The 19,654-nt window shown below is 40.1% G+C and overlaps 1 protein-coding gene across 2 annotated transcripts in view; it reads left to right on the top strand.

The window, feature by feature from the left end:
* Positions 1-19,654, top strand: part of plce1 (phospholipase C, epsilon 1) — a 79,678-nt gene that overhangs the window by 8,976 nt on the left and 51,048 nt on the right. For both annotated transcript variants that reach the window (XM_086303647.1, XM_086303648.1), the window contains exons 3-6: positions 3,750-3,913; positions 4,729-5,383; positions 5,533-5,949; positions 6,044-6,253. In XM_086303647.1, the coding sequence (XP_086159773.1) occupies positions 4,775-5,383; positions 5,533-5,949; positions 6,044-6,253 (1,236 nt within the window). In that variant the 5' untranslated portion in view covers positions 3,750-3,913; positions 4,729-4,774. The remainder of the gene's footprint in view (positions 1-3,749; positions 3,914-4,728; positions 5,384-5,532; positions 5,950-6,043; positions 6,254-19,654) is intronic.

Below are 19,654 nucleotides of genomic sequence, written 5' to 3'. Positions count from 1 at the left end.
TGCTTTCTTGGTCAGTGCACTTGTCACAGTATGTGACCTGATTTCCAGCGCGGGTGTGTCTGCGCTTTTAGCTCTAGGCTGAGATTTAGGCTGGATGAGCCATTTACTCTCCCAGCCAGGGTCACAGTTCAGTTGATAACGAGAGCTACTTTAAACAGTGTGTGTTTATGTGTGTGTTTGAGTGCACGGTTGTTTTTTTTACCCTCACTTTCTGCGGAGATTTTGTCTGTTTAACAGCCATTTCTAGTCTGTAAATCTCACCTTTCTTGAACGCATAGGAACAATTTAGTTGTTGTATAAGTCATGAGTTGAATGCCAAATCTCACTTTGTTTGCACACAGATCCATTTTAAGCAACCGCTGTGTGGAAATGCTATCCTGTTGCTAATTTCAGAGTGATTTGATGGCAACAACAGCTGTCTATCATGCACATGGCTCAGGATTTAAAGCTACAGCGTGCAGGTTTTTGCCTTGAGTAATCGAAGTGTTATCCCAGCACTGCCCTCATGACACATATTTGGACAGGTTCATGCCCTAACATGTGTCACAGTTTAGATATAAGACAGTTTGTTCATACACTTACATTAAGCAGCAGATGATGAACACGTGGTTTCTATTTATGATACTAGTGCTTTCTATATTTTTGAAGATGTCTTCTGCATATTTAATTTCTCCGCTCTTCCATTTTTCATTTTTTTTGTGTTGTTTTGATTACTGTCATTGTCATGACTTGCTGTAGAGTTTGTTAAACCACACCCAAGTTCAATAGCAGGTGCTCTACACATCATACAGGCAAAACTTGATTAGGGATTTAGAGCAGTTGTGAATAGAGGCAGGCACACACAGGTTTGCAGGAATATTTAGTAATATTGTGTTATAATTAACACTTTTTGTAGTCATTATTTAGAAAATGCAATGTGAAACATTTCATTTGAGTTCATATCTAGCAGGAGTGACCACGTTACAACAGATACTGTAGCGGGAACTACTCTGGCAGGTGACTAATGTTGCACATTTTATAAACTTTTGATGTGTCTGGTTAAACCAGTTGGTTAACTGTGACGCATATAGGTTCGAGAGATTCTCATTGGCGCAGACTGCCATAACGATCTTTGTCAAAGTAATAAAAATAATCGTATCTAGTACCATGACAACTTGCTGCTAGTGATAGTAATATCAGCTCCTGGGGGTTGAATTGGATTTTCTTAGCCTAAACATACAGTAGCTGAGGCTTTTCTGGAAAATATTACACAAGTGAGGTGAAAATTTGTCTCATCTCATCGCCATGTCAGTAGAGCAAATGTCAAAGACTGCTCCAGGCAGTTTGTGTCCATGTGTTGGAGTTTCGATTAATAAGCACAATATTAACATTATTTGCTAGGATTCATTAAATTATTATATTATATAAAGCATGTTTGTTTTTTATATTTAAGTTCTGTCGATATTTACAAAGAGAGCACAATGACAAGATTGCATGTGGGCACTATGTGTTTTACTGCAAATTGCTCGAATAGTTTATAGGGAAAAATTAATTTTTCTTAATTTTTGCACTTGATATTGAAATGAACAGACCGTACCCATGTTTAGAAAACAGAATAACTTTTGTAAATGATCTGTAAAAACTAACCACACCTCTAAGCACTATTTGAGGATTGTGCTCACACGGTATTTTTACCTGTTGAGTAAATCTGTCTCTAAATGTAAACTGTAAAGTCTACTTATTTTAAAATTGTATTTAGGGAATCCTGCGTCTTGGCATATCCTGGTAGCTAGTTTTTATTCTTTTAAACTGTTCTCTGCAGCACTGATAAGAGTAATGCCGTGTCATTGGTGCACTGTCTGTTTCGTTTGTGTGAAAGCTGTTTGGTATTGAGTAAAGCGAGGAAAAATCAAGCAGTGCCTTCTGTAACTGTGGCTTCTTTAAAGGTTATAAGATTTCCTGTATTCAGTTATCAAATCAGTCCGATCAAAAAAGCAACTGTTAAGCTGCAAAGCAGCAGTTGTGGTATGGTGGTTAGATATCACTGCAGCTTATGAATGGAGCACTTGTCCTTTTTCATCCCTTTAGCCAAAGTTCTGTTTGATTGAAAGTAGCATGGAGCTTTGAAAAGACACGAAACACATTCACCTTGATATGTGTTTGTATCAGTAGTCCTTTTTCTCTCCCGCAAACTCACACTCTAAATGTCTTGCTGGTCCACCCTCTCTGTGTCGGTCCCACATTCCTGCTGAGGCCCACACATTTTGGCAGGGAATAAAGGGCTGTGGTCACTCTAATTGTGAGGCTTTGGACGCTAGTTTTTGGATTTATTCACTGCTGGCCACCATGACGATACCATACACCACACAATTAGTATGTGTACATGTTGTGGTTGACTATATCTGTTAAGGATATATTTCATAGTAACATGGTTCATAAATGTTCTCACTTTATTGCAACTGTGCTAGCAAAAAAAGTGAAATGAATTTTTCTTTATGTCACTTTAGAGAGATCCAAGAGTCCTGATTTATTGAACAATGTTTTGTGATTATTGCTAGCCATAAAATGAATTGTTCATGAACACAACTATGTGCATGAGCACATTGCACAAGTGCTATACCTTAAGAGATGAAGATAAACTGTTTTATTGCCATTGCTTCAGCTGGGTTGATGAGTGTAAAATGAGTCTTCCCACAGTTCATGCTGTTTGTACAACCAGAGTTTCAACAAAGTTAGAAATCCATGCAAAACCGTAATGCAACAATTTGTATATTTCGCAAACCCATTTTTTCAAATTCACAATAGAACACTGAAAATTTATCAGATCTTATAAATTTATTATTATTTTGTGTTTGATGGGATCAGCATGTCTCAAAAAAGTTGGGATGGGAGCAACAGAAGGCTGGAATAGTAAGTGGTACTAAGAAGAAACAGCTGGGGGAACATTTTACAACTAATTTGGTTAATTGGCAACAGATTGTTAACATAATTGGATATAAAATGATGGGTGTGTTAGAGAGGCACAGTTTCAGAAGTAAAGATGAGCAGAAGTTCATCACAGTTTCAGAATAACGTTCTTTAATATAAAATTGTGAAGACTTTGAACATCTCATCAAGTGCAGTGCATGATATAATCGTACAAACTGGAGAAATCTCTGTGCGCAAGGAGCAAGGGTGAAAATCGGTATTTGATGCCTGCGATCTTCAGGCCCTCCGGTGGCACTGCAGTAAAAACAGGCATGATTGTCTCGTGGAAATCACTGCATGGTTTCAGGAACACTTTCAAGAAACTATTGCCTGGGAGCACAGTTCACCATGCCAACAACAAATGCAGGTTAAAGCTCGGTCCCGCAGAGAGGAAGCCACATGTGAGCACGATACCCAGAAGCCACTGGTTCTCTGGGACGAAGCTCATTTAAAAAGGACTGAAGCGAAGTTTAAAACTGTTCTGTTGTCGAAATTTAGAGAGAGACTACATCAGAACTTTTTCAGATTTAGGGTTGTAGTCATTTACTTTACTAATTTAGTTCTTAAAGCTGATGTGATGAAGAAAAGAGACACAGAAGAAAACTCTAAAAACTGCCTTAACTTGGATTTGCTGATGATATGTTTTTCAGTTTTGGTTTGACTCCTTATCCTTTGCTTCTATTTGTTTTAACCTTGCTAGCTGTCCAAACTTGTCTTATCTGAATGTGTTTTAATGGCATAAAAGTTGACAATATTAACTCCTTTTTTTATGTGTCTGTGTTCTCATTGTTTCTCAATCCCAGGGCCTAAAGAGTGGTTAGTTATGTCGCAGATACGCGTCCAGGTTGAGACAGACCCCGCACCCACAGGGACACACGTGGCCTTGTAAGCTGTGGCGGCGACCGTATTATCAAGGAAATTCCTGAGTCCTCCAGGGTCACCTATCTGCTGGCTTCTCTATCTGCTGGTTTGTACAGCTGTACAAGCTTCTGTTTCCACAACACTCATACACAGAGCACGCTCAGCACTGATGTGGCGTCTTAGTCACTCAAGAGGTCAGCAGAAGCTGAAGCTATCATTTCCTACAGCAAAGGCCTGTGCCTATGGTGGAGCATAAAAATGAGGTGTGGGCTTAATGCAACGCATGCTTTAAAATAGAATTGATCTTTGTGATTAAAGATTAATGACGACATAATTGATGCAACATAAATATTATGTAAACAAGCGGGTTATTGTGGCTAAAGCACAAGCTATCTGTCTTGATCTGGGCTTGGTAATACTGTTTATCTAAAGCAGCTGAGTTGGTAAACATGAAAAAGCCATAACTTCAAATAATTTATGACGTGAATTATTTTATGACCCCAGCAAATTTCATTTCCTCTTTCTGCTCTTTCGGTTACTTCATGACTTACTGAATCACGAATTACATTGGAAGGTTCCAAAGAATCTCAGAGGTTTTACAGGAATTTGTTTGACTTCTATTGCAGATTTTCTCTATAGGATTTCAGGAATTTGTGAGCAGTAGTGGTTGTAATAATTCCTGTAGATGTCTTGTTTTGATTGTTTTGATCTGTGAAGAGTGCAAAATGCAAAGATACAGGAAAAACAGGAATTGTAAACCATCCGAATAGTTGTCCGTCAAATCCACTTATCCTTACAGCTCTAACAGAGGTGTAACCACTTTCAGAAAAAAAAAACTTAAAACCAAACCGAACCAGAAACCAGCTTCAGCATTTCTTCTACATTCTGTCATCATCAGTAAAGTGTTTCTTCTTTTCCAAGCCGCAGGGAGACAGAAGGACAAAGCAGGACACCGCAGGCAGACGTGATGGCCACTGAAGGAACCCAGACACAGGCTGGGCCCGCGGTACTGGCAAAGTCTGCTTCGCCTCTGTCCGCTGGGAGCAGACCCAGCAGAGGAGCCAAACATGCAAATAATGGGCAGGAAGTGTGGCGAGACGCTGACCAAATGTGTCAATCAAAACAGTCGAGCGGCCCTTCTCTCCCCTTGTGTAGGAAGCCATCGTGTGACAGTGGGGAAGGCGCTGTTTTGGACAAAAAATATGAGTGCCCCGATTACAGCTCAGAAGTCATAAGCACTAAAGAGAAACCTTATCCAGAGCTCTCCACTGGCAAGAAACTTGAAGAAATGATTCCAGTACTTAGGAAAGGTTCAGAGGAATCTCTGAGCCAGCTGGATACCACTGGAGACAGCGTGGATGCAGGCACTAACAGAACTGGCAGCACCCACTACTCCTGTACCCATTCTAGCCCTTATACCAATGCGAACACCTACTGTTGCCACAGCTCTAGGTCCAGTCCAAGCCTTGGCTCCAGCCCTGTTCACAGTCCTTGCCTCAGCTGCAGGCCCTCTGGCCCCAAATACAGACACATCCGCCGCGGCAGCCTCCCTGTGTCTATGCTGGCTTTCCACAAGGTAATTAAGCAAATGGTGCTAACCCTGTTTTATAGCATTTTTAAGATAAGCAAAGCAACCCTCACTGTCCCATAAATGTAAAGCTTTACTCCATGTAATAGCTCACTCAAGACACTGCTGTGTTTTGTTCTCTTGTTATATGCTTCTAGACATCGCCCTACCTCTCATCCCAGGGCAGTTCCTCAAGCGAACCGAGCTCTTTGACATCATCTCCATCTAGTTCTCCTCTTCCCGTCCACCGCAAGTGTCACCAAAACGGCCACATCCATCTGCACTGCCTCAAAGATGGGTACTCAAGTTTAGAGAGGCTCAACCGAAGGCCCCGGGTTAACAAATGCTCTTTGGAGAAACTTTTCCTTCGAAGGTCTTCTCTTGAAACCATGTTGTCGACCCCTGTTCACAATGAAAGGTTACCTACAGAAGAGACGAGGGACTGCAGCCAGGATCACAGCAGTGATGAGGGAGAAGTAGAAGCACATTCGGATAATGTGGATAATGATTTTATTCGGAATCGTAAAGAGCGCTCAACTGTCCTGGTGAGGCGGTTCTGCAAAAATAATCAGAAGGCATGTGTTTAAATTGATTAACATCATCATTTTTAATCAATTAATTAATCAGTGTTTTTTAGAAGTAATCTCAACTGCCTCTCTTTTCCATAAGGTGACCAAGTCGGTGTGTACTGGCACCAGAGCGATTGTCAGGACACTGCCGTCGGGACTCATCTCAGAAGATGTCTGGGCCGTGGTTGTTCACTACAGATGTTGGACTCCCAGTAAGGAGGATACATGGCTAACCGTAAAGCGGGGCATGGGAGAAGACTTCAGAAGATGCAAAGAGATGCTGCGCTTTGCTGGACTTAAACTACATCAGGTAAGAGAGTGAATACATGCAGATAATGGAAGAAGGCATTGCTGTTAAAGCTGTTCGAGGACAACAGTGCTCTGTATTTATCCTGTCATGGGTTGTTTATCTTTCACACCCACGCTACTGTTAAAATGCTTCCATTAAGACATAACTGTAGCAGTGCACCCTAAAGGGATTTCAGACACAGCTTTGCTACCAGCCATTCTTTTAAATAATTGGTCTAAGCCTAGGGTTATTAAGATTGCTTTTTTTTTTTAACGCGTTCAGCAAATGTGCTGTTCAGTCTCTAGTAGCAGAGCGTGATATATTGGTGTCCAATATATTGTTGTCACATAGGCAAGCTAATTAACTGGACCATGAAGGCCACCCAAAACCCCGGGCAGCTTTTGCACGTCTGTTCTTGTCTTGTTCTCTGCACTGCTGCCTTTTCGCACCGCTGGGACTGATCAGGTCCTCACTCGCACAGAGCAGAGACCACATGGCAAAGCTCTATCTTATTCAAGCCCTCCACATTTTGCTAAAAGTATAAACCTACATATAAATCTGCAGAAATCTATTCCATCATTGATCCACTGGACCAATGCTGGTGCATCTATGCTTTGTGGGTTTATGTGTGGTTTGCTTTTCAAACTCAGCTACCGTGGGGAATAAAACAAAAAAAACAAATCTTAACACTTAATAGCTGTCGTGGCACAAGAGTGTTTATGATTGATTTTTTCATCGGAGGAAAAATTGTTCTTGGTTTCTTGGTGTTTTTTTTTTTTCTGTTTGCATTGAAATTGCTGCCTGCAAAATATGAAAGATGAAAGATTTTTTCCAAGGAATATGTAAATAGACTAACAGAGACATACTCTAAAACACACGGCAAAGCGCGCACACACTGGCTCTTTTGTTCGGGGTAGGCCCCTACTGCGGAAAAATGATTTATTCTCTGTTGGTTCTGCTCCCCTTATTACTGACAGACTGAATGACTGAGCCTTCTGTGTGTGTGTGTGTGTGTGTGTGTGTGTGTGTGTGTGTGTGTGCGCGCGCGCACCCGAGTGAGTTTAAATGGACTGAGCAGGATTGGCATCTGCGTTAAAGTTACAGGCATGGAAATTGGAGAGAGGGCGAGCGAGCAAGACGTGGTGAGACAGTTAGAAAGTGGTGGAAGATGAAGGAAAGGAGACTGAGCCCAACAGAGAGAGAGAAAGCGAAAGAGCGATCCAGGACACACTACTGTTTTTTTGTTTTTAAAAAAAAAATCAAGTTTCCAAGCAAGAGAGTGTTTTACACACATAAAAACCTCTCGCAGGAGCTGTTCAACTTTAGCAACCTTTGCAGGGAAAACGGCGAAAACTAGCTGGCAGTAGTTTCTGTAGATAAATAAGCCATGCTTTCCAGCCTTAGAGGTGCACATATTTTGTAGGGACTGAGAATCAGCAGCATTACACATGCTTTCCTGTTGTTTTTTGTTATCTTATTCCTCCTTTTCCTGTAAAAACTTGAAACACATGGAGACTGAACGATACAGTGCAACCACTAAATTGCACAAGACTGAATGGCCAGAATTTCAGCAGTGTCACTTCAGATATTATGATTCCTAGTTAAGTGGAAAAGAAAGGTTTTAGGGGCTGGGGTTTAGTTTGCATCTAATGAATGTGATAACCAGAACTCTCGCCACCATTTAGATCGCTTAATTCAAATCAGATCCTGAAGCTGCAGGCGTGCCCGTGCAGGAACATGAGTGTGTATCTGCATGTGACTTTGATTTTAAAATTTTTTTTTTAATGTGTTACATTTTTACGATAGAATTTTGAAATGTGCATTGTTATACGTGTGCGCCTAATTTTTATTTTTTTTCCTTCCTTTTTTTCCCTCAACAGAGCCAAATACTGTCTAAAGTTTCTCACGTGTGGCGGGCGCTTATGCACTGATGCCATTAAAACACACATAGTTCCACTCATGTGCGTGCTGCAGCGTGGTTTCTGACTTTTGCCAAAGAGTTTTTATGAATCCTTTGTGGTTGCAGAATTATGGCTTAGGTAGTCTACGGAGAGCTGCTTTAATAATGAGCCTATTGAAAACTGGGGAGCTGCCAGCAGTTCCCTTGTCAAAACACCAGCTGAGTTCCTCCAGTGAAGGGTCAAGAGAGAAACTCTGACAACACCAAGCACCGAGGAATAAGTTGTCATCAAGATCATAAAAGAATTAGAGAAGGAACGCATCCATTTACCAAATTATACAGCGAGACATAGATGCAAGGATCCCCAAATCATGAATTTTCTGCTTACTTACTGGCTGATACACAGCAGATAGTCACAACAGGCTTTTTATTATACAACAGTGTGTTTCTTTCAGGTAGCCGGTCATAATGTTACGGGCATTTTAAGTGATTGCATAATTTTTAACAAGATTCGCACAAATTTGTTGACGCAAACCCTCAAACATTTACGGTCCGCTATGGTGCCAAGCCCCCGTGCACACAAACACACCTCTAAGCAAATCAGACTTTATAGCGCGTGGGCCTCCTGCATGTGGTGTTCCTCCTGACTCTGCAGTAATCATGTTGAGGAGTTTTCTGGAGGTATCCTGTGGGTTCGTGTGTTTATTGCCTCAGCTAATCAAGCAAGCCAAAGAACACAGGATTATGTGAAGGAGGGACAGGAGCAGGGCAGCGAAAGAGAGTAAAGGAGAGTTGGGTTGGAGAGAAAGAGAAGGAGAAGATGAAACTTTAACAGTGGAAAAAGAGGAAAATTTACTATGGAAGAAAAGTGAGAAACCTCATGGTGGTGGTGGGAAGAGGAAGTCAAAACAGCTATTAACCCAAGACAAAGCTGTGAACCTGAATGTTTTTATGTGCTGTAATTAATGAGCCTAAGCAAACTATGCATTGTCATGACTATAAACTGTGGCCTAAACTACTTGCAGTACAAGCTGTACATATATGTTATAAAATATTTAAGATCTTAAACTATTATTTCTCTGCTCAGAGTTTGCTTTTCTGACATCTGCATTTGTGCACTTGCCTAAATACAGCCCTCAAAACCAAACGGAGCTCTTTAGGATCATACTGCAGCTACTATGTCTAGTGGTTTTGCACCTTTATTTTTCAAAAAAGGTTCCTCCGCATCCCAATTTCTTTATAAAATGCAAAAATCCTGATCAGAGTTTAACTATAATTGGCAATCTTCCTGTTGAACTGTGTTCATGCTCTCCGTGATTCAGTCTTTGGAAATGAAATTGCCAAAAGTATCAGGGAAGTGTAACATAAGGGGAAGGGGAGTGTCTCAGTATGTTATGCGAGTGAAAGCACTCATACACGTACCTGGCATGAGGATCAAATGGTCTCTGAAGGAAACATTTTATGTTTGCCTTTGTGGAGTCTACCAATTAGAGCCCTGCTGAGTCCCTTTATTAAATTGCAATGATGTCAGGAAAAGTGGTAAGTGACCATTAAAAACCTTTAACATGAGCTGTATGGGCTAAGTGGTTATAGGGCTGGGAGATGGATGCTTATAAATATATCTTCTACCCATTACTGAGGATGCAAGTAGTTTTTAGGAGCATGAATACATTGTTCTCTCTGGGGATGTTCTGTGCTTTCCTATTTCCTCAGTGTGTCTTGTCATAAGTAGATCTACAGCCAATATGTTTCCATTTCCAGGAATATCTGTGGTGGGAAAATAGATTTTAAATGCCTTGTGCTGTCTATCAAAAACTGCTGTCACTGATCCTTGCTGAACAAGGCATCTTTAAATTCAGTACCATGGATCAGCTGCTAACAGGAGGCTGTCATTAAAATGTAATCAGCTCACTTATGTAATCATGATAATGTGATGTGTTGTTAGTCACGTTCCCTTTTTATGCTGCATCTCTAAAAAGTAATATTTTTTTTCCATGATTTTGGTTTGGAGAACAACCTTTAACACTATAGTGTGTGCTCAACATCTCTCCCAACATCAGCTGGATTAAAGTCCACCCCTTGACCCCCTTCTAGCTGCAACCCCATGTGGATAAGCAGTTTAATAGAAACACATGTAACTCTATGAGAATATCAATGAGCCTCACTTTATGGTTTGCTGAAGAACAAGTCAGGGCTGTAAATCATAGGTGCAACATTATACAGAAGTCCATAATGTGCTCAAAGACTTCTTCAAAGTGAATTAAGTAGTTTCACCTCACTGTTAGCAGCACACACACTGGAGTCTTACATGTGGTGACAGAATTTTGTCAAGGAAGCAGAATATTTTCAGGTGTTTACTGTTGACGCAGCCATCAGAAGGCTTTGAAATGCTGTAGCCTATGAAAATAACTAATGTTTAGAGCATTTTAAGCATTGGCTATTTACAGCAGATTAAAGTTTAGATTTCAAACTTTCTTTTTCATGGTTATTTCCTTTTCTTTGGATCCCACATTATTACCTGGGGTCAGTCATCCAAAGCGACAGACAGTGCACAAGAGCGATAATGAAGAGAGAGCAGGCAGGGTGGAATGGGTGGAGAAGAGTGTCCGGGGTGATTTGTGACATAAGGATAGTGGCAAGAGTGAAAGGGAAGGCTGAGACCTGCTATGATGTATGATTTGAACACAGTGGCTCTGACAAAAAGACAGAAGGCCGAGCTGTAGATGCCGAAATCTTCATTGGGAGTGACCAGGGTTAAAAATTAGTATTTCAGAGAGACAGTTCAGGTTTAGTGCAAAGTTAGAGAGGCAAGGGTGACGGTTTGGACGTGTGCAGAGGGGTAGCGAATATATTGCACAAAAGATGTTGAAGATAGAGCTGCCACACAGACCACAGAGAAGATTCATGGATATGCAGTGAAGGAGGAACTGGAGAGGGTTGGTGTGACTGAGGAGGATATTAGAGAGAGTGGGGGAGATGGAGACAGATAATCTGCTGTAGCAATCTCTTAAGGGAGCAGCTGAAAGAAAAGGAAGAATTGATTTTTAGAAACTATTACTCTTCAAACATCTTGAGTGTCTCAACAAGTGAACTGACTCATAGATCTGCTCTTTAACTCCTTCATTTTTCTGCTTTTAACATATATCTATATTTTTTTTTTTGTTAAATCGGGTGCTAAAAATACAAAATATCTGGCTACTAGGGCCACATACAGCCCACTTTGATCTTAAATAGATCAGACGAGTGAAACTGCACTTTCAGTCAATTTTAAGAGATTTAACTACACATTTAATCCCCGAAATATCTTAATATAGGATGAAGTAGTGCAATTTCAACAGCATGTCTCAGTTTTTCTATATACCAAATGTAAAATTACGATCAAGTTCTGGTAGCTCACTGCCCACACTGTCCCATATTTATAAAAAAATAAAATTTTAACTGAATTTTTTCACAGTATACAGTAGAAAATGGGAACCTTTCTGTCATTAAGTTGTTTATCTATTGCTTAATTACTCTGGTTTGGTATGGATGTCTGTGAGTGAGGTCTTTATCAGCAGGAAAAGCTGAAAAACCTATAAAAATAAAGTTAAAAGTCCAAAAATGTATCCCCTCCTTCATATTTTCCAAAACTGTCCAGTGGACCAGATTGGAGTCTTTGCCAGGCCAATTCTGGCCCCCAGGCCTTATGTTTGACACCCCTTCTCTAATAAATATTTGGCAGAGAATTCACTTCCAATAAACCGTAGGAATAATAATTTGCTTTTGTTTTTTCAATACTTGGTTTGGCCTTGACATTTTTTGGGCTGTAAAGTTAAAACACTGTAAAAATACACAAACGCACAGCAGCTCACAATTGTTCAGACTCAAACATATAAAATACTTAGATTTTAAAACACACAAGGTGTCACATCCATCCTGGCTCCTTGTACTGTGTGCGCATTGTTGTAGCTGTTGCAGTCGCTAAGAAAGCTCAGTTTAAAAGGCGGTCTACCAAAATCGGTTGCAGTCAAGTTTGATTCACAAAAACAACAATCCTTGAACACGCATGTCATTTCCTGCGTGGGTCGATTAATAGAGCGACCTCAGCTCTCATTACACCATTTTCCCTGTTTTTCTCTCCTTTTGTCATTGGTGGTAATAAGAACTATACACACACGCTTCAGTTTCATTCAATTTACATTCAGTTTGAAAAGAAAATATGAACCTGAAGATAGCCCTCAGTACTCCCCAGACTGAAGAAGTTAATGTGTAACATGTTTATGCTAAAAGTTTAATCTCAGTCTGTGCAGTTCGTTTTTTTGCATTCTACCTAACTTTTTTTTTTTTGTATAAAAAAATGAACCTTGTCTCAAAGCAAGTCTGAGTGCTCCGTATATGAGTGAACATTTTTTTTCTTTTCATTACATCTCTGGAACAAATTTGATAACCATCCTCAAGGCTGTGGCTAATGTCAGGCTGACTTGCAGTGCTAAATTACAGCTGATTATTTCTGGTGTGCAAATATAACTGCGCTGACCCGTGCAATAAGAGTGCAGCCTTTGGCATATGGCAGCTCCTGTTAAACTTCTTCATGTTTGCTCTGTTGAGTGCCGTGTTCCCTTTAAACCTTTACTAGTTAAATATCCATGTGAAAGATGGCTTATGTGAGAGCTCGGATAATTACTTCTGTATATGTCTCTACATCTTGGTTACCAATTAGTGCTCGCTTAAAACGTCCAGAAAATATCCGGTTTTAGACCTCTGTTTAATGACAGATGTTGACATAAGCTCAGCTTGCGTTGATTTTTTTTTTTTTCTCCGATAATTGTTTCTGTAAATAGACTGGTTCATTTTATCCTTAGGGTCAGAGACCTGGTATTGTTTTCTTTCATTCTATGCATATTTGCACAGAATGGTACATTTATAATAGAAAAAAACAAAAAAAAAGTGCTGTATATGTGAAAAACTTTCACTTTGCAAGGATCATTTTGAATGGATGTCAGAATCTCTGGCTTGCAGTGTGAGATGGTGATACCTGTGAACAAACATAGTAATCTATTAATCTAAATAGGTTAAGGTTAATAAAAAGGTAAAAGTAAATGGAGTTGCAGTCAAATTCACAGAGGGAGCTAGTCCACATGTATACCTTGTTTAATTTTTCAAGCCCACACACTTTATATTTACTCATTTATTTATTTAATCAACAGCTGGAAAAAAAATTTTTTCCATGATGAAAGTAAAGAGAAAAAAATCTAGATGATGCCAGGCTGTAAAATTTGCCTGAGCATGCCACATGTATATTTACAGGATAAACAGCAGTTATGAAACATTGTGTCTTGACTGCTTAGTGCAGGAAACATGCTGTTGTTATTTGTACACCTAATCAGCAAGGAGTAGAATTTAGTTACATATATTTCATACATACACGCGCGCGCGCGCACACACACACACACACACACACACACACACACACCTATTTACAGTTGTGTAATCACATTATGGTCCTGCCACATTGTTTAAGTCTGTTTGAGGTCTGGATTTTGACTGGGACGTTGCAGCATCTTGATACTTCTCTTTTTCAGCCATTCTGTTGTAGTGTTGTTGATATGCTTGAGGTCATTGTCCTGTTGCATAACCGAATTTGTGCCAAGTTTTATCTGTCAGACAGACACTATGGCAGCTAAGATAGGCTGCAGCGATCCACAACCTTGAACTGGATAAGTGAAATGGATGGATACATACATACATACATACTTGCATACTTTGGTACACAGAGGACTTCATCACCCTCCCCATCACTGTGTTTCACAGTTTGTATATGGTGTCAGTGCTTTGTTTGGTTTTTGAAAAACTTTATGGCCACATATCTCTACTGCTCTGTCTGTGGTCCTGTCTGTACAGCAGAAACTGATCCAGAAATCTCATCAGATGCAAATTTGGAAAGTTGAGTCTTCCTGCCAAGTTCTTTTTAAAGAGAAGAGGCTCTTTGGAATAATATTCAGAAAAAGAGATAATATCGAGTATGTAGGAGTTCTTTTGGCGAAAACGCCTTGTTGATGTCAAAGGTCAGACTGCTTTGAGGTAATTGGAAGGCAGCAACAAGACAAACAACCACTTGTTACAACCTAGGTACGCAGAAGAGCATGTTTGAATGTACAACTTGTCAAATGTTGAAGCAGATGGGCTACAGCAGCAGAAGACCGAAGCGAGTACCAAAAACTTTGCTTGACTCTAAAGAGACTTGACTTTAACTGCAACATTCGGTGGTAGGATCAGAATGTGGCGTAAACAAAATGAAAGCGTGAGAAGCTCCTCAGTACCGATTAAGCAACATTTAAATTCCATAGCATACCTGACCCTGCTCATGCCAAAGTGTACCCATTTTCTGATGGCTGCTTCAGAAGGATAACGCACCACAAAACTCAGATCATCTCAAACTGGTTTCTTTAACATGACAGTGAGTTCACTGCCCTTAGGTGGCCTCCACAGTCACCAGACCTCAATCCAACAGAGCACCTTTGGGATATGGAATGAAGGCAAAAGGAGTTCCGACCCACTACTAATGAGGTGGCTAGTGTGTTTGTGTTGTCTAAAAATATTGCTTTGAGACAATAGTCTTTTCATTCTTGATTTTGAAGTAAAAAAAAAATCACATACCAACCCTACAGGAACACACACATCGTCTTACACAATGTATGTCACACTCATTTAACCTTGTGTCTATCCCTCTTGTGTTCTCTGTGTGTGCTGTGCCACTACAAAGGAATGTGCCTAGCAGGCCACTTTCTGGCCCAGCTGGGTGTTGTAGCTTAGCCAGAGATTTGTGTGTGTGTGTGTGTGTGTGTGTGTGTGTGTGTGTGTGTGTTGACACTCTTGGTGAGTCAAAGTGCTGGTAACAGACAAAAAGGGGTAGGACAGTAGGTGTCTTGCATGCCTTTGTAAGGTGTACTGTTTTGTGACAGTATCTCAAAACAATGTGGCCGCTCAGGTGTTAACACGTGCCAAAACTCCATTCTCAGATTTTTCCTTTTTTTTTTTTTTTTTTTTAATTCTACATATACTTAAATCCGTTGCACTGGAGCACATGTGGGAGCTCTGATTGTATTTGTTGAAACAAATTTTACCTGCTGGTCTTCTGGAGTGACACAAGGATGTCAAAATGGCGTGTGTGTGCTTTCACTTTGCTTGGTTAAGAATGCGTGCATCTGTTAGATGTTAGTTCAGGCCTTTCACACCTCTGTGAAAATGTGGGAAAACTGCACATCTTCAGAGTTAGGAAAGCGTTCCTGCAGGGACACTTTCACTGTGTTGCAAGATACAACGCACAAAAACAACTGTATAAAAGTCTAGATGAACTCAAAGCCTATATGTGTCACTCGTTAGATGAAAACCACAATATAGTGTTGAAGCTAATAAAAATACTTAGAATTTTGCTCGTTTTGGCCAGTTTATTACCCTCTATGTGTTATTACCCTCTGTATGTGTTACAGTATTTCCATACTTCTCTAGTGATATAATCACTGGGCCAAACAAGCCACACAAACCTCTAGCAGTTTTTTCGAAAGACATTTGCAGGCAAATGAACTAGCAATATTTCTCCAAAAAACAGATAAAGTGAGAGCCTGAAGCAGTTGTGGGTAGTGCTTTTGTTATTGTGTTATTGTTGAAACTCAAAGAATAACACAATTGCTGCAAAAAATAGCCAGCCACCTCCCCTTCCTAACGCTTTAGCTCATAACTTAACAGGTCAACCAGAGGGGATTTAGCTAAAATTAAACCTTTAAGCTTCGCAGGATGCTGTCGAGTGATGCTTTTAATTGCATCTTTTGCTTTTGCATAGCAGCACTTAAATGCATCACCAAAGGCAGTGAGATTTAACAAAATAAAGTTTCTTTTGGTGTAATTTCAAATTGAACACCATTGACTAAACTGATAAGGCATATCTGAGTAGTTTTGGGAGCCCCCATACACAAACACAATCAAATCTGGCAGCCAGCATGAGGTTCATCAAGTGCTGTTTAAAATATAGACGACAACTTAAGAGGTAATGAGCAGTAGCCATGTAGTCCTTAAGCCTTGATCTGGATTGAAAAAGCATTGCATAAAAGTGCTTTGCTCATATGCCCTCCCCTCTTTTTTTAATATAAAAAATATGATGACAACTGCTGTGATAAAGAGAGAGAGAGAGCTGGTTGAACTGGGACAGAGCATAGCCGTATAAATCGGCCTCTGGTGCCACCTAGTGGAGGATAAAATGTTTTATTGTGCAGATGAATTTGGATTGCTGAATATTTTTGGTATGTACCTTGAGTCTTGATTAATGTTTCATGAGAAATCAGAAATTCCTGGCATACAATCTCAACTTACTGATGCTCTTTGATCTCCGTTTGGCGCGTGGGTCTGTGCGTTTGCGAGTGTGCTCGTGTAAGAGAAGGATCTGCACATTTTAGTAAATCTGTGCCTTTCTTAGTAGAGTTACTTTGAGATGAAGGCTGTTGGTCAGGAAAAAAAGTCGGCAATGTCACAGTTTTGGAAACATCAATAGCTTTTTTTTTTTTCTTTGCTTTTTCAAAAGTCTTGCCATAGAAGAAGAATTGAAACTATTATTAAGCTGATAAAATGTTTGCTACTAGATGTAGGCTATTACATTATTACCAATTACTGCCTTGCCTTCAAAATGTCAGAATGAGTGATGTTTGTCACGTTCTGTAAAGCTCAGAATAACCTGTTAAACAGACTCATTGTACCCAACTAGAAGTCATATACTGGAAGTTATAAATTATTGTTTTATTCTGGACAGTTGTTTTTTGTAATGGTTTACATGCTTATCCACCAGATGGCAGCATGCTTTTTATATAAACAGTATGTTGTCATTTTCAATATTTATCTTTTCAGACTGTGTGTTAATATAATCTATATTTTGTAATAAGGACTCCAGTGTGGGGATGGCTGGCGTCTCTGCTCAGTGGCTGAAAAATTTGCAGTCTGTCAATGACAGACTGCAGTATATTATCGCCTTAATTAATATTGATCCAATAACATGTCTTCTAAAGGCAATTAACGCAGTAGATGTTGTATGATACATGAATCTGACCCCTCATTACTGGCTTAGGAGACTAGACTCATTAACTGCGTATTGATCAAAGCAAAGACCGAGGGCAGGCCAGCTGTTTGCTTTGTTCTGAAGACCACTTTGATGTCAGCTGCGCATGAAGCAGATTCATTTTTCCACTTGATTAGGCGCACGCAATAGGACACACTGTATTCTGTTAGACCTGTGACTGTTCCGATTATGTGTGTCCACACCGGAGGGTACGCTCCGATTCCCTCGATTATGGCACAAAAGAGCCCAGGCTGTAGTTTTTAAGCAAATTCAAACACCTTAACGTGTGGTAGCATGTTCTTTTTTCTTTCTTTCCCCTCTTTTCTGTTGTAAGTTGTTATTACTGGTTATGATAACACTTCAGCATAACAGATATTTTCTCTCACAAAAGCCACTTGTGTTTCTCCAAAACACAAGTAACTCGGTCGCCGCGTGTTTAATGAATCGATCATCCCCACACCGCACATTTTGTTTGCCTCTGCTTATCCACGTAACTATAATCAAAGAATTCTTCTGCTAATGTTTTAAACTTGGCTGCCATTAACTCGCCTCTTTTATTTATTCATCTGTTGACCGTCTCTGACGTGTAAGCAGAGATTGTGTTTGCACACGTAATAATGATACAGAGTTTGTTTGTAATAAACTGCAAGAGCTGTGGGCTACCACGTGTGTGCTGGCTTCAATCGAAAAGCTGTAATACTGGTCCCTTAATTAGAGGTTGGCATAGAAACACTCGCCAGAGCAAGGCTAATAGCAAGCGTCAAGTGGCTGTACCTCAGCTTCTATTGGTTCATTGGTCCCATAGCGTCACCTGAATAGCCAAGCTATGGCACATGAATATTGTTTAGCCATTATAAAGCTCTAAAGGTGACAACAGGCTTTTCAAGGATCATTTAATGTTGCTGGAAAAAAAATGTAGTCAATCAAGCTTTTTAATAAGCAACACCACACATTCCCTATTAACAACACATCCGGTGTAACCTCTGTTAGCGTGTCATCTTTGTTAACGCGATATTTTTTTCATCTTAGGCTGACGGTCAAACAGTAATCAGTTGTAGCTTTGCACAGTCTACCACCTCCCATGAATTAGTTTAAAAGTAAAATAATAATAGAAGACTGTAGTTAATTGGATTGTGTTTTACTCTTCTTAAGACTGTTTATTTACAGTATAATACCTTTAACGTTCACAATAGGCTCAGATCAATTTCCCGATCTTGTTCAGGAACCACACGTTATCTTCTTGTATTCCTAAACGTAACTAAGCACCTTTGGTTTCTCATTTTTGATCCAGTTAAGTGACTTATGGGGTCTTTTTTGTCTCTTGAGGAAAGAGGGGCTTCAGTGATTAATTACAGGTTCTGTGTAATTGTTTTGAATGAAAACACAGAGGCCCCGTTTAAGTTCGGTCAGACATTGTTTACACATTGGACAGGCTCCTAGAGAAGGATCGATTGAAACCTTGTATACCAGCGTTGCCTGTGTTTCTGTGTGTTTATAGTGTGCTCCCTGATAAAATCTTCCCTCTTGTTGCTGGGTTGTGATGGGCTTGTTGCCTCTTAACCTAATATGGGGGTACCCTCTCTGTTTAGGGAGAGATCTGAGTCGCCGTCTCGTTTCTTTCCCTACTTTCTTTCTCGCGCCCTTCTTTCCCTTCTCTGTTAGTTTTTCAGAGATCTCTTACACTCCCTCTCTTCCTTCGTTTCTCTCATGCTCTCTGCCGGTCAAGCCCTCCTCTCTCACTTCTGTAAGTGTGCACACACACTAAGAGGGATTGGAGCTCTGTGCTTTTCCTTTCTCTTCAATAGATCAGCTTATTCTGTGCTACAGTAAGTAAACTGCTTACTACAAGTTCTTGCCATACTTAGAGAAAGAGTGGGGAAAACTCCCTTTCAGCTTTAAGCATCTTTTCATTCTGTCTTGTGGCTGTAGGGGACTGCTCTCAGATCTTGCTGTCTGATTAGTGTTACAGCAACAGGCTTTGGTGTAGTTCATTAAGTAGAATGTCTTATGCAACACTGAACACAGGGAGAGTCTCGGCATGGTGCTATCAACATGCATTTGAACTTCTCTGCTGTGTTTGTGTTCGCTTGAATGTGGAAGAAAAGAAAGCAGCGAACTTTGGAAGAGCTTTTTAATTTCACCTGTCAGTTGATGGCTTGCTAAAAGTGTCAAGGTAAGAAAAGCAACATTGGTGTCCAGTGTACCCTAACAATAATGTGATATAGGAGTAATAACTGAGCCATTGTATTTCGTCTAACTCTCTAAAAAGACACCTTTCTTTTGCATGTAGTAGGTGGAGTTATTTATTCCTAATACTTTCAAAAGTGAAAAACATCCATCACGCTTATCTCTGGCTGTCTGACCAAGGCTGTGCGCTGTTATTTAAGCGAGTGTGGTGGCTCGCTGTAGTATGACATCATGAGAACTGTAAGTGGGGGAG

Source organism: Aulonocara sp. 'chitande type north' Nkhata Bay, linkage group LG8 (genome assembly GCF_057382095.1).
Source record: "Aulonocara sp. 'chitande type north' Nkhata Bay isolate Kocher_YH1m ecotype deep benthic linkage group LG8, A_spYH_male_GT1.1, whole genome shotgun sequence".
NCBI lineage: Eukaryota > Metazoa > Chordata > Actinopteri > Cichliformes > Cichlidae > Aulonocara > Aulonocara sp. 'chitande type north' Nkhata Bay.
Note: the sequence above shows the minus strand (reverse complement) of the source record. Positions and strands in the feature narration are given on the sequence as shown.